Below are 18,516 nucleotides of genomic sequence, written 5' to 3'. Positions count from 1 at the left end.
ATGTAGAATTCTTCAGAATATTATTGACAACATAGATCAGGTGAGAGCACAGATCTAAGTTACAGTTATGGTTAGAGTTTTTTATATGTCTCAATCTTGGCAACAGAATCCAGTATTGGTAATTTTCAAAATATCTGGTAAGTATCATTTTTTAAAACACAGATAGAGTCAAAAATTTATATTAGTTTATTCTGAAAGATATGGAAAAAGATATGGAAATAGAGTTCCTAGCAAAAGAGTATCCTTAATAAAACGGTAGTTTATGCCCTTTTTCAGTTTTTCTGACTGTTTCTAGCTTTCCATCTTTAAGTCACTTTTTTAATAGTGTTTTAAACCTACTTTATTTCTCTCTCTCTTTCTCCAACTTCTTTTTGTTACAATAACCCAAATTACGGTGATATTTGACTGTCCAGATAACATCAATCTGCAAATAGCAGTAATCTCTCTATTCTGTTTCTTTTTGTATAGTAATTAGGCCTATTGACAATTACATTGTGTGAAAATGTCTTTAATTTGCTGGAACAGTAGAAAGGAACTGGTCATGCTGCACACAATCCTCTTGACCTGTCTGTTCTTTGTTGACTTGTCTCTTTAAAAGAGCAAAACAAGTCATCTTTTCCTTGTGGAAGGAGCAGTGCTCAGGGACATCCTGTTCATGCCCTACCTGAGTCTTTGACAGCCTTCCTCACACTTCTGTCGTGAGCAGGGCTGCCTCAAAGTTAGATCTGCTCTACACAGAAACAGCCAGCCCAAGAGGGTGAGCAGAGTGGAGGCTACAGGGAATGAGGAACAAAGCTCATAATTGCTTCCCAGGTTTCTGCCCTAGTCAGAGGACATGAGAGGATGACAGAAGGACTTGCTCCTTGAGCCATAGAAGGCTAAAAGGAGGAAAAGATGGCAAATGAAAACCTCTTCTCTCCGAGCTGTACAATTCTTTAGTCTGATGCATATGAAGTTTAACACTGAAATATCAGACTTGCTGTCTTTGTATCAGTTTAGAGCATCAGGGGATATGCAGTGGTGGGGATAGGCAAGAAGAGATTTGCATTACTGATGTTTTTTTAACAGGCCACACTTAAGTTCTCCAAGACAATTCTTCAAAATAAAATAGAAGTTATTTTGACCTGAAAAGTAAGAATAATATGAGAAAACTTGACAAAGGTTTCAGAAAGTAGGGCCTGGCAAGATATTTTTATAATTATGATGAAAGAACAGAAGGTGCTTGTAGTGACTTCAATAATTCATTTGTCAAAACAAAGTGTTAGTGATGACGTTGCCTTTGAACAGCTGGTTTTAAACCTGCAAATTTTTCCACTTGAAGAATAAGTGTAGACTTGGACATTTTTGCATGAATTCTATAATTCTGTTAAATTAGCTAATAACTGCACTCTATTTCACTGCTTCTTTAAGTCTGTAATGGTGTTTATTTTTTTTTTTAACTACAAGGTACCTAGAATTCAACTGTCTTCTTGCTGTTTTGTATCTGTGTACAGTATTTTACTCCCCTTTTTCTGAGTTCCACTCGGATAAGATAGCAATTTATGCCTGTTAAATCAATAAATAGATCTTAGGAAAATTAGAAGAGGTGATTTCATGGGACTGTAAAAGTTGGAGCTGCTGGCAGTATGCTTTTTTTTCCTTATATCAAAGATTTAGCTGTGAAAATTCAGTTACATCCAATAGCAGTACACTGGAAATGTGAATTGTTGTCATATAGATTGTCATCCAATTGAAGGCTGCATACTAAATCAAGGAACTTGTTACTTTTACTGACAAAAGGAATAGTGAGAGGTGCTTGCCTCATTTGTGACAGATGTTGTCACAACGTTTTTTAAAAAGCAAGTATGTGACAGAATTTGATTTTACAGCACCACAACTTCTGTAATACAAAACATTCATTTTCATGAAACTTTTTTGTAACAACTGCTCACTGGAAAAGACTCTTATCCTTTGGAGAAAGATAAACACCTTGTGTTGTGGTATAAATAATACTGCTTTTTTAAAAAAGTGTATGAAGGATTATTGGACTACCTTTCTTTAGTTTCTCTCTGCTTAATTCTCACACTCTCTAAAAGTGATCCATTCATACCACAGCCTTTTGCTTTTCAATTTTTAGTGGCCCCATCAATCATGCTGAACTTTGCCTAAGGAAAGGCTCCTGGAGAATGCCATGACAATGCTATATTACTAAAAGGAGACTGAACTTTAGAGCAGTTTATCTTTCAGAAAGGTTTGAATGGAGCAATAGGTCCAACCAGATTAATGCTACTTCTGTTTACAGATATATATTGCAATCTTCAGTTGGTTTTGTACTACTTGTCCCTGGTTGAGTCATAGTCAAATTAGAATCAAATGCTGCAGATTTAAAGTTATTTCCACCAATGCAGAGCAGTCAATGGAATTCTTTATGTACACTGTGCCAGGATAATTTCCATTTATTATCTTCTTTCTTAGAGGCTTCCTTCCCAAAAAATTCTCAGTTATTACACCATTTCCAATTTGGTTTTTAGAGAGTGTTTGGGAACATAGCTGTACAGGACCACAGAAGGACTGAGACTGGAAGGAATCTCTGGAGGTAATCTGCTCCAACCCCCTACTCTGGCTATATCCCAGATATATCCCTACTATCCCTAGTCCAGATAACCTAGAGGAGGCTACCCGGGTGATGTTTCTGTGGCTTTTGAGTATTTCCAAGAGTGGAATATTGCAAACTCTCTGGTTGTACCCATTGCAGGACTCACTCAAAGAGCATTCCCTGATATTCAGGGGGAACCTCCTGTGTTTCAGTTGTGCCCATTTTCTTTTCACTGGTGAGCACTGCTGGAAAGAGCCTGGCTCCACCTTCTGAACACCCTCCCTTCAGATATTTATACATGTGCAGGAGGTCCCCCCAAATCTCTTTTCTAGGCTGAACAGTTCCTGCTCTCTTAAGCTTTTCCTCATACAATAGAGCTCTCGGTCCCTTCCTCATTGTGGCCATTCACTGGTCTCTCTTCAGTAGCTCTACAGCTGTCTTGTGCTAGGGATCCAGGAACTGGACACAGTTTTCCAAGTGCTGAGCAGTGGGGAAGGATCAGCTCTGTCCACCTCTTGGCAACGATCCTCCTAATGCATCCTATGATGCCAATACCTCCTTCACTTTCCCAGGGGTTGAGGTGAAGCTGTTGTTCCCTGGGTCCTCCATATTATCCTTTCTGAAGATAGAAGTGACGTTTGTTTTCCTCCAGTCTTCAGACACTTCTTCCTTTTGCTGTGATCCATCAGAGTTTGTAAAAAGAATTCTTGCAATGATTGCTGCCAGATCCCCCAGCACTCAAGAGGTGCATCCCATCAGAGCCCATGGATTTCTTTATATCTGTCTGGTTTGCTGAAGTGTTCCCCAACCTGATTCCCTTCTACAAAGAGCAGTTTTTTAAAACTCTGTCTTCTGTACATGGAAATTACTTTGAATTACCTCTTATGACCAAGGGAACTGTTAACATTCCACTTCTAGGTATCTTGCATACACAGAAAGTATTTGCAGAAGCTCTTTGCAGCAACAGGTCATAATGTGAACTTTTTGCTATGTGGCACTAATTTAACTTCACCCTAAGGCTTTATTTACATTATGATGCACACGAACCAGCTTATGTGGTTTATATCACTGAAATTCTTCGTGCTTAGCAGGTTCTACCTATTTTCTGTGTTCTTATTCCTGTTGTCATTCAGTGTTGTGATAGAAGAGGTTTTCTTCACATTGAGTGAATGACATATTGAAACACACATCTTGCTGTTGTGTTTGGAGCAGCTTGGGAAAATGCGTTGTACAATAAATGGCTTAGTCACGCTCCCAGATATAAAAAGGAGGATGGTAAGAAAATTGTACCAGACCTATCCTATGACAAAAAAATAAAAGTCTGAGAAACCTGACACTTCTCTTCCTACTACAATTAAAGTTCTGATGCTGTTTAAAAATCCAGTAATAGTAACACTAACATTTTAAAAAACATAACTTTTGTAGTTATTTTTCAAATACAGTAGTACACATTAACTTGTAAATATTTTCCTTTTTTCCTAAGCATTTTAACCTTGACTTTTTACTTTCTTTTGAACTTCTAAGGGTTCTTTAGTTACAGCCCTTTCATCCCACTGCAGACTATTTTAGATCTAAACTTTAATTAATAATCCCATAAACTATCCGCCTATTTTCTTTTACATTTAATAATTAAAATTATATATAATCCATAATGACTTGTAAAGAGTCATAAAGAACTTCTAGAATTAAAAGGTAGTCTAGGCACTTAACTTGTGTATTAAACTGATAACAGTAACACATTATGTGAATGTTCCCTAAGTGTTAATGAAACTAGATATAAAACTTTTACCCATTTATAGTCTATAAATATTGCTATGAATGAAATATACCTGATACAGTTACCAAGTCTTCTTTTTCTAGGAATTGTTTTTACTAAATATTCACAACTAAGAAAATCAAATATTGGTGTTGTATTAAAATAGAAAAGACTCACTTTGAAGCATGATTTTTGTCTTTAACAGCTGATTAGAATGTTAATAAAATGTTAATTTTGAGATACAATGCTCTAAGGATGCATATTTTCCACATATAGAACTGTGGGTGGAATTTTGTTGGCAATAATTTTTGATCAACATAAAGACTATTTTGAGTTCAGATCACTAGAAAAAAAACATTCATTACTTTCAAACTTCAAAGTTGGTGATCCTTTTTTTGAGGTAATAAATTTATATTATTCATAATATTTAATCAGAGCTCTGTTGGTCACTATTATTTTCCTTTCAGAACCCCTTTATGACCTGGAACACCTGGCAGGTAGCTGTAGCTCCTCTGCAAAAAGTGTTACTGGCAGTGAGCCACCTTGCAGGGAGGGGCTGTACTGAATGGGAGAACTTAATGTATTCTTAACTTTATTTCTTTAACGCTGAAGGACAGATAGAGATGATGAGTGATTCATTTATCACTGGAACAAGTCTAAATAAATCAGTCTTAGAACTGTCTTTCCAGATCTCTCTCCAAGAAGTCTGCTTGGAGTGTAAGGATATGATGGTGGATGCTCTAACTGTAGAAAACTGGTTACAATGCCACAGAGTAAGGGGAAAAAAAATTTTAAAAAAGCAAAATACATTTTATTAGTTGACAGAATTTCACCTGTGTGGTGTTGTGGCATTTATTTTTCCAAGTTAAGCTCACAAGGATAAAGTACTGGTAAAATGACACAGAGAATTCACATTAAATAAGCCAAACCTGCCTGGTGTGCAACGTGGCACCCAGTGAACTTCTCGTTTGCCCACAGAGGGAATACTCATCTGTTCTGCCACTAAAGAAGTCAGTGTTGCCTGTGTTAAAATAGCAGATTCACTGAGTGATGTTGTCTGAGTGTATAGCACAAGGTACAGATATTCTTTCTCTGCTTGCTCAGAGTGAGTAAAAGGCAGCTGAGTTTCCTCAGCTAAAACAAGAACAAAGTTTAGTGGGTGTATATTACTGCTGTTCACTGCATGAAGGCTGGAGTCTCCTTTAATTTGTGCTGCTAAAAATGGAACTAAAAACCCAGGCTAGACCTGTAAATTGAATTAAAATGTACATCCAGTTACTGTGTTATTTCTTTGTCAAAAGCTTTGACCTAGTAGATGCAGTTATCTTACATAGTCACAACTTAACCAGCACTAAAAGCATTCAGAAGGATGGTTAGGAGCATTCCTGTGAACTGAGGCAGTTCTGCTTAAAGACTGTGCCTTGAAAGAGGTTGTTTGATGGGCTTTGAAGCTTTTGAAAGCATTGTCATTCTTCCTGTCTGTTCTGTTCTTGTTCAGTACCTAAATAAGGAATTTTATTTATTTGGACTTGTCAGTTTGACTCTGTCTTGAAACACAACACTGAAATAAGCAGAGTAAAATTTGGAGGGGGGGGCGGGGGGGGGGGGGGGTGGATTTCTTTCCTTGCAGTTGGCTTCATTCTGTTTTACTTGGGTTTGCATTCAGTATTTGAATTTCAATTTCATATCACATCCAATTATTCTAATTCTTCAAGTTTAACATTACTGATTAATTTTAAGATGCAAAAAACACCAATATACTCTCAATTTCATCAGTGCATTTCAAAGTTCAAGAACAAGTAGAAGATCACACCTAATAGTCTGTGGTTTATTTTTCTTCTGTTATTGTTCTTTTTTGTTTCCCTCTTTATTAAAGGGCAGAACATGCTATTGAGAAATCACCTTAAAAACTTTATATTTGTGTGATTTAATGTCTTAAATTCTAATTTTCCTTTTGGTTTTCATACTTATATCACAGAAGTGAACCATCATAACCTTTAAATAAATTGAAAGATGAAGTCCTTTATTTTTTTATGACATGTCTCATTAGGATAGAATTTATTACTCGGATATTTGAAAAAAAATACTCAAGTTTCACATTTATAAATTAATCCTCCTGAGAAAAATCCAAAAACAAAATAAAAATATAAAGACTTCAACAAAAGTAAAAAACTGGCCCCTTTGAGTCACAGAAACTGTCAGTGCAGTTCTGTATAAATTTCTTCAGAATGAGATCTTTTCCTACATATTGTGTTGATAGTGTTAATTTATATTTGTCTATTATTTTTATTTGCTCATTTATACAGTTCTGTTAAATGAACTGTGTCATATCTATGCAGGCATGAACAAAGAGAAATATGGGATAGGTACTGTTCTAAGTGGCATTTTTGTTCTGAGGGGAGATAAGTGTCAGAAGTGAATCACTATAAAAACACTTTCTAAAGGTATTTTTTATAAATAATTTGATAACTCAAATATTCTAATAGCCAGTCAAACTGGAACAGATTACTGCCATCCTTAGAAGATGATGGTAGATGGTGGTAAATTGTTAAACCCCGATCTACTACCTGAGTTTTCATGTTTCAAAAAGACTTTTCTGCAAAGGCATGAATGTCAATGAAAAATCATTAAACTCTCAAAAGTAATAGCATTAAAAAGCAAAACAAAACAAAAAACTTAATGTATATGGGGTTACACTGTTCTGGTGTTTTGGTTTGCTTTTGTTGAAGACAAGCTCTCTCACAGGAAGAGGGCAGGAAACTGATTTTCTCTACTCTGTAAGGGGGCTGGGGAAAATGCAAAAAACCCCATTTCAGTCCTTTAGAAATTACTGTTTCGTGGTTCAGTGCTAGAAAATGTAGAACACGCTCCACAGAACTTTTATTTCAGCCTTCCTGGTTTAGTTAATGCAGTTTCAACAGTTGATTTAGATAGAGATTCTAAAGTGTAGGTATTTAGTTTCTTTTCTAATACTGTGGAACCTCAGTGAAGCAATGACCTGTGTTCTTCTGTTTTCTCTGTTTTAGATTTTCTTCTTTGATTGATCTTTTTTAAAAATGAGAAAAAAACCCCAAAATATAATTTAGCGTAGCCTCATCTGCAATAATATCATGCATGAGGAATTGCTTTTGATTCATTAACTGAAGGTCAAAAATGGCCTAACAGTTTATAGCCATCTCTTTGTAAATAGCAAAAATCAAGGAGAAAAGATCAGTTTTGAGATTCTGAATGGTTTTATGTTCCAAACTTCTCTGTCCAACTGTGTGTGTCTGTGGTACCTTTCATAATTGTTACTGCAGAGACAGAAATGCTGCTTCAGTGTTGGGTTCTTCCACATTCCAACCAATGAATAATTTACAGATTATTTAAAACCATAGCTAATAGATCAGGAAAAGACAGCAAGAAGAAGATATGCCTGCTTTCCCTTAAAAGAAAGGAAAAAAAAATCCACAAATAACCAAATAATAGCACATAATATTTTGAAGTTATGAGGTGGAAAAGTAAACAACTAGTCAAGGCTGAATTTCATGTTGTATAACCTTCCATATTGGCCACAGAGCCTATGGGAAGCACTTGGTGGTAGCTGCAAGTGAGAAGATTTTTGGTCAGACAATTTCACAACTACACATTGACTTGGACACAGTGAATGAAACTTGTTTCTAAATACATGGTCAAGCTATGGTGTGTTGCATAGTCCAACCAACTTTTTTCAATCTATCTTCTGGCATAGAGAGATTTGACCACTACTAGATTTTTGGAAAATTCCTGATGCTTCAATAACCTTTATTACACTGTGAACTTTGCTAGTGTTACTAGGTCCAGCTGATCTTCTATGAATAGAATTTGAATATGCTGAGAGAGCTGGAGGTTAAGCAGATATTATAATAGAAATATAGTGGATAAATTTAATTAATATTTTCTTTTGGTTTTGAATTTCATGTTTTAAGTAGAGATAATATTAAGAAATAGGCTTATTTCTATCTTATTCTTTCTATGGCATAAATTCTGAAATACTAAAATAAACATTTATCACAGTTCATTTATTCAGTAACTTAAGCTTTTTTTGTTCTTTCAGTAACTCCTGGTGAAACTGTTGCTGTGGATACACAAACCAGGGTTACCAAGGAAACCACCACCTTCAAACCAGAAATGCCATCTTCTGTGCTTTTGGAGGTTCCAGCCTTGGCTGACTTCAATAAGGCATGGGCAGAACTCACTGACTGGCTGTCTCGCCTGGATCGAGAGATAAAATCTCAGAGAGTGAAAGTAGGTGATCTTGATGACATCAACGACATGATCATCAAACAAAAGGTATGAGAAACACCGATTTTTCAAGTTGAAAGCCTCATGATCTTTGTTCTGTATTAAATCCTTTCAACAAGGAACACAGGAGAGCTGATAGGCTGCAATACATGTAGTTGTCACTTGAACTACTTTATCCCATTAACACAATTATTGGATGAAATTTTTAGATAATTAATTGAGGAGGAAAGAAAAAGCATTCACTATTTTCTCTGGTATTTGAAGCAGATCTCTCTATCTTTCTGTTGTTTGTGCTGTAAGAGTATGCAAGCCAATGGTTGAAATATAAACTTCACGGGAATAAAGGAATTGCATAGTAAGCTCCAGGTTGCCAGGAAGAAGACGACCCTGTTTCACACTTTTTTCTTATGTTACTTCTTAATAACTTTTTGAGAGCCTTACATGCTGCTGATCTTGGTTTATCAAAGGCTCCTCAGTTGTCTTAACAAAAAGAGCATCTCATTAATGCAATTGTTTTGTCAGCAAAACTGCATCACTGCATCGCTTACCTTTGAAAACACAGAAAAACAAGGAAATACATGTTTTAGGAGAAAAAAGGCTAAATTTTAGCTACTCAGTGGCAATAAAAGTAATTTTGTGTTATACAGCTCTAAAGTAATTACCTGCTTTCTAGATTTAGCATTGTTCAATATAAAAGATTTGTCTTGCCTGCACAAAACTTTTCAGTGCTAAATTTCCATTCAGTTCAGTTCTAAACTGAGTTTAGGATTCCCAATTATAAGATTATGTTGTTTTTTCTCATCATCTTCCTCCTCATAAAAAAAAAAAATCTGATTTCTTGTAAGGAAGATATTGAAGTTCTTTCACTTTCTTTAAACTAGGAATAGAGGGAGAAAAAATGTATACATTTTATTGAGACTCTGTACAGAGAGTACATTTTAAAGAAAATATGCTGATGTTTCATGGGATTCATTTTGCTTGTTTTCTTATACTTCCTTTTTTCCCCAGTGTTTTACACTATTTTTGAGAAATTTTGCTTGCTTTACCATCTAGATGATGAACATGTTAGTTTCACCTTGATTAATGATGATTATATTTACTAAGTAGAATTACATACTGCTTCATTAATAAAAATATCCTTAAAACAGAATGGATATAAGTGATAATTCCAGTGCCATCTGCACAGGACATTAGGTTAAAATAGTTATGTCATTTGGAAAGGTTGATGGGCAAAGAAGACTTGTTTACACATTATCTTCTAGTGTTTTTCAGAATAATATTGGCTTTAAAGTTTCATATTGTCAAATACTTGGTTCAGCATTATTCAGTTTTCTTACTTATATTATACTTTAGCATATTATTCTGGCAGGCAAAATCCATAGTTTGCTTCCTTCTGCAGATGTTTTTTACTTAAATATGAGATCAAGTTATTAACGCTTCAGAATTTCAGTTAATATTATATATGTTTTAAAATTAACTACTTTGTATTTGCATTTTATCTTAGTTCAAGGCTAAAATATTTTAACACTGCTGCAGTCTGTTCTTGGCTGGGTAGCCCTGTCTCTTTTTTGATGCCATGCTGTGCTGGTAACAAAACCAGCAGGAAAACTCTTTTTTGTCATGCTTACCTCTCTAATTGGCTGTGCAACAGAATGTGACATTTAATATATTCTCTGATGAAATGGAAGAACCAATGTCTATATATAGACTGCAGTTCTGTTAGCTGTCTTCCTCTTCTCTAATGATCATCTTAATATCCCTTAAAACATGGAAATGAATGCCATGAAATATTTCATTCTTCTTGTAAATCTATCACTGGATTATTAGGTGAGATTAGCATGGACAATTTTCAAAAGTGACAAAGAATTTTTAGGTTTCTCAAAAAAAAAAAAAAAAAACCAAAACAACCTACCCTGCTTTCTAATGTGGGGAGTGTCTGCAGCAGCCTGTGAGCTGATGAAGTTGGACGTGTGGGTACTTGACTAATCCGAAAAGTCACGCCAGATATGATCTAAGTTGGAAATCCAAAAGTAGCACTTACCTCCTGATCTGTACATTCCATAGAAGATTATAAGGATATTCTTCCTGTGGTTGTAATTTAAAAGTCATTGAAAGTCACCACAATGCATCATGGTTTATTTGGAGAGTTTATTGCATCTTTACAGGTATCTCAGTAAGATTTAATGAAAGTTCCATCCTTGTAGATTGACCTGGGGTTTTTTTAAGTCAGTCCTTAGACTTTAGGTGTAAAATGCCATCTAAACACAGCCAAACACCTCCCTTATAAATATGCATCATTACAGAGATAAATGCTTAAAGAAAGCTGTTTTATTATAAAACATCTCTAGCTGCTCACCCAGAATTTAGAATGCTTCAAACAGACAATCCTGTTGTTGTGTTATCAAAGCCTTACTGGTTTTGGGTTTTGTTTCCATTTCATATTTCATTCAAAGCAGAGAGCCACATTTCTAATAGTAAATTGCAATGTCAGAGCAAACATATTAAAAGAAAATAAATCCCACATCCTGGCAGTGTATGTAAAAGGCCATTTTCCAAATCACCCAGGTGAAAATAGGTGACCTTAGGTTGTCCTTTCTTTCACAGCACCATGTAATTTTGTTGAAGCTCAATTTCTGAGGACATTTTGGTTAAGTTCACTTCAATCTGATTGTATAAAGGATCACAGACACTAACTTTGCCATATTTTTCCTCCATAAAAGTTTAAGACATCATTAGCCCTCACTTGAACTTTGCTTGGAGCTGATCTCAGTGAATTGGCACTCTTGTGTGAATAGCACATACACTGGTTAATTATAGGACAATAAAACTCAAAAAAGACTACTATTTTTAAAAAAGGCTTATTTCAGTGGCAGCTTCCCCTTAATGAAAGAAACAATACAAATTAAATTTGCCTAAGTGGTGCATATAATATATACTAAAAGTAGAATACTAAAATAATAGCATAATGACTACTCATTTTTAATATACTAATAATTAATTTTTCAGTCAAATGAGTGGTATACTTCAAGCAAATGCATTACATATTTTAGTCATCTATGATTATGTATAACTTGTCAAACTCTGTATAATTAAACTAAAATACACTAATAAGTGTTTAGTAGAGATATCTAATACTAGCATTAATGTCATCTGTGTTTTCATTAAAGGAAAATTATTATATTTTTCTTATCTGCTTGAAGAATGATGTTTTGTAGGATTTGATCCTTAAACAAAGAAATGTAGGGCAGGCAGATGAGAGACTTGTGTTTAAGATAAGAAATAATGCAAATAAAATTCATGGGAAAGTCCATGGCTGTAAAATATGCCATGATGTAGGGAGGTGAGGGACATGACAAAGTATGGTTTACCCAGTTGCTTCAATTCACTGTCCTTACTTCAGAAGAATCAACATACTTTATATATGAAGGTCAGGTGGAGGTTTGTCATAAAAGAGAAAATTGTGATGAACAGGATGATAAAATCAATTTTGCTGCATTTTAGAAAAATGGAAACCTTACTTAAGGCGCCAACAAGCCTTTGCTCAGAAACTCTGCTTTGGCATCCTATTTTGAGAAAGGTTTGCAGCAGGAATAGATTTCTATTGAACATAGTGAATCATGGAGGCTGTGTGAAGTTTGAAGTTAATTAACAATGCTGTTCAAAGAGATCAGGCACTATAATCTCCTCAAATTCTGAATTCTGTCCATGGATTTTGCCAATATATGCTGTCCACCCAAATTTTTTGTAACATATGTAGTTGAAAGCATGCCTTTTTATTGCACTGAATGAATATAGATTTTATTTAGTAAAAGGTATTATAATAAGTAACATTACTATGGAATGGAACCAAAATCATCAATGCCTGTTTATACTCATTGATTCTAAGGATTGAATAGGTTGAATCTTCACTTTTAGGTACAGTGGAGGGGACTGATCTGAAAAAAAACAGTATTTGTTTAGAATGAGACCAACCTAGTTACTGAGACTTTTAAGCAGAGAAGAGAAAAAGATACTTTCAGGTAATGATTTGTGTCATCCAAAAGTAGTCATCCAAAAAAATGTAGAGAGCTTATTTCTGTCTAATTAATTTGTCACTATTCAAAAATGTAGGTTTGATCATCTGTCAGAGAAGTAAACAAATCTTGAATAAAGAGATATTTTCACTTTTAATTGAAATTGATTTTTCAATAGTTGAGAATATTTTCCAGAAAACAGATAGTAAAATAGCAGTTAAAGGAAAATATTTGTTTATAAACTGCAGGAAAAAAAGAGTTGGCTTAACTTACATTCATTCCTCTTGTCTGAGTATCTTTTTCCTATCCTTTCCCATGGTTACATATCATGCATTTTAGTATACAACTTAAATGTGCATTTTCATATGCAACCTTACAATTAATATTGAGAGAGAGCAGAAGGGGAAGTTTTCTGTCCAAACTGTGTTCCAATATCCATTTATGTGCAAATAAAAATATAGCTTTCCAAACTTATAGCCTGTTATTAGAGAAGCAACGGTAAGTTCCAAATTGAAATTTGCAGTTCTGCATTACTGGGTGTGAATCAGTGTGCCCCAGATGTGCCTGTGTTGAATGAGAAGTTGTAGTTACAGACAGAGGCTTTTGCTCTTTGCATATAGCTTTTGTCAGAAGTGTGAGCTAGACAAGGTGGAGTCTTCGTCCTTTTGGCTAGTGTACTTGAAGGCCTACAGAGTTTTGCAGAAGTTTAATTTTAGTGACAAATGCATAAAAATATCCATGTATTGCATCCTCAGATAATATACTGAAAAAAAACATGACAGAAGATTTTACACTTGTATCTGATCATTTCCAGTTCCTGTGATGTGCTTAAAGGGAAGAGTTTGCTAGTCCAGAATCCAAGTGTGGTGCCAGCTAGTTGGGAATTTACATTCACACTTTCTGAATAAAACTTCAAGAGCGTATTTGCCCCATCTCTCACTCTGTGCTGTCATGATGCTTTGAGGGTTGTTTGCAAATCTTCTAGGATCTTCTTTTTCCATGTGAATACTCAACTGCAGACATTCCCTGTGTCACTGTTGCACCAGGATAAACTGTCCTGATAAAGCAGGGCTGGAGCTGAAAGTGATTCTGCAGGATGTTGGACGGTTCACTGGTATTTTTGTGCATCCTCTCTGATACCATAACCCTACAGATGGTCTTATGGGGTTAAATGGTGTGCAAAACCTCACTTACCTCTATGAAATTCACTGTAGGATATAGCTGCTCAGGAGACACTATCATTATTTTACATGTATTTTGGAGTGTTACTGTTGTATTTAATATGGGATATCTAGTGGAATTCTTTTATGTTTTCATGCTGTTACACTTCTGAAATGACTTCTAATTTATGAAAGTACTGCAAATCTGGTTTCAGTTTCTGAAGTGGATAAAAAACCTAATACATGAACAGATTTCTAAATACATTAATGTATTATTATGAATTTAAAGTTACAACACTTGTGGTCCTGAAAGGCTTTTGCTTTTTTGCAGAATAGAGGAAAATGAAAAAAATGTCTGTCAGCCAGCCTTCCAGTTTCTTTCTAAAGGTTATAAAATGCAGTAGGATGCTCTAGAGGGCCTGGAAATCTGAGTCTTTAAAGGGAAAGGGAAGAAAAAAAGACTATTATTTGGAAAATTGGACCTCAAGGGATATAGAATATGTGTCAGGAGACTGTTTTTTTAATACTTTGTTGAACAAAAAGACAGCTGATGTTTTAAACTAGCTTGGCCAGCTCATTACTGTGTGTTACCGAGTAGATTTGTTTTCTGCAACAGTAAAAAAAAATGTCTAAAGACTCTCTTTTGGAGCATGATTAAAAGCTATTTCTTTATTTCTCTATTATGTTAATTATTAGGACATGCATAAAAGTTGTACCTCTAAGGATCTGATTCTAAACTCATTGAAGTAAAAGAGTTACTTTCATCATTTTTCAATTAGTTTTCAGTCAGGCTGTAGAGCACCATCCAAACAAAAAACAATATAACAGTTATGCCTCAAGATCACATTCCTCTTTTTCCTTTTTTTGGCCTATGGTGAAATAATTTGAGGGGTTTTTTTTCCCCAATTCTGGACAAAGATAAATTATCATGATGAATACAACTGGCATTCTGTTCAGCAGAGAAAGGATAAGAGTGTAGCAACTCAATTTTGTTTGCATCAATATGCTGAGTATTAGAAGGGTCAGCTTTTCATTAGGGCTGCATTTTTTCAGTAGCATTTTTTTTTAATTGCTGAGTCTGCCTATATTATAAGTATAAATTGCCTATTCCATCAGCACTGGATCTTACATGCTCTACTTTTTTAAATTCAAATCATACTTTCATTTTGTGCTTTCATTCCACCAGTATGTGATGCTGCAGGAGGTCCTCTACAAATGTACAATGGGTATGGAAAGGCTTTTACAGCTGTGTGCTGTCCACAGAGATATGGGGAAATCCAGCTGTGCTGGAAAGTGTAAAAACTCCCTAAACACTCATTAGTTCTATGTGTGCCCAGCCAGCATAAAAATGCCTAACTAGATTCTGGACTGAATTTAATGTGGCTCTCACCAACATGTTGAGGGAAGGGATTGTTCCTTTCTAATCAACCTGTGGGAAACATCTGGAGTTATGTGTCTGGTTTGGGCTGCCCAGTGTGCAGGAAAGACATGCAGGGAGTCCAGTGAAGAGCCACTAATATGGTCAGGGGCAGGAGAGCACTTGGTAAATGAGGAGGGGCTGAACTGGGCTTGCTCAGCCTGGACAGAGCTCAGCAGGCACCTGCTTGCTCTCTGCAGCCATGAGATGGGAGTTTGTAGAGGAGACAGAGCCAGACTCTTCTTAAAGGTTCTTAAAGGATGAGAGACAACAGACACATGCTGCAGCAAAAGAAATTCTGATTGAATGTTAGGATAAAAAATGTGCAAGATGAACATCATGAAACATTGGAACAAGCTGTCCAGAGATGTCAAGGATTCTCCATCCATGGAGATATTCATCACAAAACTGTACAGGGCCTTGTGTGACCTGTTGATGTGACTCTGAATTTGGCCACATTTGAGCAGTAGCTGAGCAAGATGATCTGCAAAGGTGACTGCAAAGAAAAACTATTCTGTCATTATATATAAATCCTATTCTGAAATATGGATTCTGTGTTCTATACCTTGTCAGTGAAACATGCTTTAAATGAAGGAAATCATGGCTTTATTTCCTGCTTTGTAACCCTCCCACCTCAGCTGTAATTTGCTTTAAGGACTGGAGAAGTCCTGTTAAAATTCAGACAATTTCTTTTTTAGTTCTAGATAGTTATGAGGATATGTTGAGACAGTTACACAGATTTTAGGGGGATTTATTTTTATACCAATATTGATATATGTTATTAGAAGTAGTAACAAGAAAATATAAGATTGGCTTTGGTTTTATTCAGAAATTGTGGGAAATATAAAAGCAGCTTGTTTCTAAATAATGTTGCAATGTATAAAATTCTAATCTAGCTGTAATCATAAAATGCAAATTAAAATTAGGGGGGAAAATTGTATATTTGCTCATTTAATATGTGAGGAGATGGTAGTCCTCTTCAAAAAATACGTTTTCTTCTGTAAGAAAATAAAAACATCAAATCCCAGCAGATCTCCCTAATGAAGCTGATCTTGAAGCACAGTTCTTTTATGTGGAAAACAAAATAACCCCAGAATTTAAACTAAAAAAATCTGTGATCTTGAAATGTGCCTTACTGGTTTCTCAATGTGTCAAGGGTATTCTGATACTGCTATAAACACATTCAAACACTGGTATAGATTCAGGGTTTTGCTAGCAGATGGACAATTCCCTCTTGAGGCAGAACAGCCAGCAGTGTCATTATCATCCTTTTTCATGAAGGGATTGTTTAAAAAAATGTTACTAGCTTTTAAAAAATGCAGTATAAGCTTTATAATAAGTAGTTTCTAGTAACAGCTCTACTGCAGTAAGAACAATTCTTGGAATTCCATTTTGTCTTTTCCCAGTAGAATTCTATAATAAATTTTTGCACTTAGAGAAGCTCTCATGGAGAGTTCTCAGTTGATTTACATGTAGATATTGTTTTATAACACTCATGTTAAGTAATAAAAACCACTCAAATAATACATTTTACTCAAATGTAAGGAGACAAACAACTCACTCCAGTGCAACATTTAAATTTTGTGCTATGTAGAGCTGCTTTCAAGTGAAAGGGAAAATTAAAAAAAAAAAACAGTGTAAGAGAGGCTTAAAGGCATATATTTATTCAGGAGCATCCTGTTCTTGAAAAATATTCTCTATTCCCTAACCATTATACACTTTTTTTTCATGTGACCCACTGTGTGTGCTGTCACTAGACACACAGTTAAGGTAGATAAACTGTAAATTCCTTTGGTTCTGAGAACTAGTGGGGGATAAAACTGGATCTTGCGAAGTTGGCACTATGGGGAGAATTCAGGAAAGGGGAATGCTTTGCTTGGAATTTGTTTCCCTTGCCCCACCTTTTTCACCTTTGTGGAACATGGCCTGTTTTCTGCTGTCTGGAGTCCCCTTTGGCTCATCTCTTCTTCAACATATACTCCTTATGTGTCTACTGAATTGAATTTTGTAAGCAGAAGATAAGGACAAAAATGTCTAATTTTCCTTATCCTGGCTAACATTTTTTAATGATGAACAACATGTTGAAGAAGCCTTAGATTCTAGCACTTCAGGGTTTTTTTTTCCTTTCACTAGCTGAGGATGGTGGGAGATAGGGTTTTGTGCTTATTTTTTCTTTTGTTTGATATAGATCATATAAAAGTAGCATTTGTTTTGTTCGGTATCCTTCATTACTGTAAAAATAAAATCAAAATAACTTCTTATTAGCAGGCAGAAAATTTACAGTGTAAATAGAATATTAATTTTTCAGGCTACAACTGCAATGAAATCCTAGAAAATGGCTGAATGTACATGCAGCTTAAAATACAAAAGTACTTCTACTAAAAGCAATAGGACTGTTTTCCTCAAGAAAGAGACATTAACGTATTTTTCCAAATTGAAATAGAGGATTCAGCTTTTCATATAATCAAGTGCTGAAGGAGTACTTAATTTAAAAAAAAAAAAAATTGGTTTTGTAGTAAGTGTGGGCTATTTCACATTACTCCAGGCTCTCATCTGTCTCTGTTGCCAGCTGATACAATAAGCAAGGTAACAAATCAATCTCAGAACTGTATTCTGCTGCTTTTGTGGACCATTTTTCTTATTGAGCTAAATGATCAATTTGACTGCTCACAAAGGCACTCCTAATGGTCAGATGCTTTCTGCCTACAGGAAGATTTTTCTCCAGCCAAATATGAGATTCGTACATGAGATTTAGTCACTTCAGCCAGTTCCCAACTTCCTTCCTTTTCTTGCTTCTGGATTTGTTAAATTCTCCAGATGACTTGTTAGCTAAGGAATTCACCCTGGGTTTCATGCACTGAGGTGAGGGGAATTGTTTCCTGGAGTGGCTTCTTTCTCTCAATACACAAGCTCAGGTATAAATACCTACCTCCATTTATTTACCTACTCATCTCCACCCCTGTGGAGGAGCAGTTTTCTGCTGGAAAACATGACAGAGCCAGAACATTCCACTGGGAATGAAGCAACTCAATGACTGTCCCCAGCTGGATTCCCACCAAGCACTTTTCCTATAATGTGAAAGAGCCAGTCCCTATCATTTGTTAGCACGAATAATCTTTTGGATAGCCAGACCAAAGGCACTGATTTTAGTCCATTGGGACACTGAAGAATTCCCTGATTTATCTCTCTTTCCTCTGTCCATTTCTTCTGTCACCCCTGAAGGACGCAGTTCCAAATTTTAGTTTAATTTGATTTTATTATTAAAAAAGCCCAACTCAACCCCCCAAAACAAAACTACAAATAAAGAATGTTCTAATATTAACAATGGTAAA

General features: G+C 35.4%; 1 protein-coding gene across 16 annotated transcripts in view; it reads left to right on the top strand.

Annotated features, from left to right (window-relative positions):
- Positions 1–18,516, top strand: part of DMD (dystrophin) — a 1,151,138-nt gene that overhangs the window by 823,192 nt on the left and 309,430 nt on the right. For all 16 annotated transcript variants that reach the window (XM_077781657.1, XM_021553010.3, XM_021553014.3 and 13 more), the window contains one exon: positions 8,407–8,642. In XM_077781657.1, the coding sequence (XP_077637783.1) occupies positions 8,407–8,642 (236 nt within the window). The remainder of the gene's footprint in view (positions 1–8,406; positions 8,643–18,516) is intronic.

The sequence above is a fragment of the Lonchura striata genome, chromosome 2 (genome assembly GCF_046129695.1).
Source record: "Lonchura striata isolate bLonStr1 chromosome 2, bLonStr1.mat, whole genome shotgun sequence".
NCBI classification, from domain to species: Eukaryota; Metazoa; Chordata; class Aves; order Passeriformes; family Estrildidae; genus Lonchura; species Lonchura striata.
This window is presented reverse-complemented; position numbering and strand designations above follow the sequence as displayed.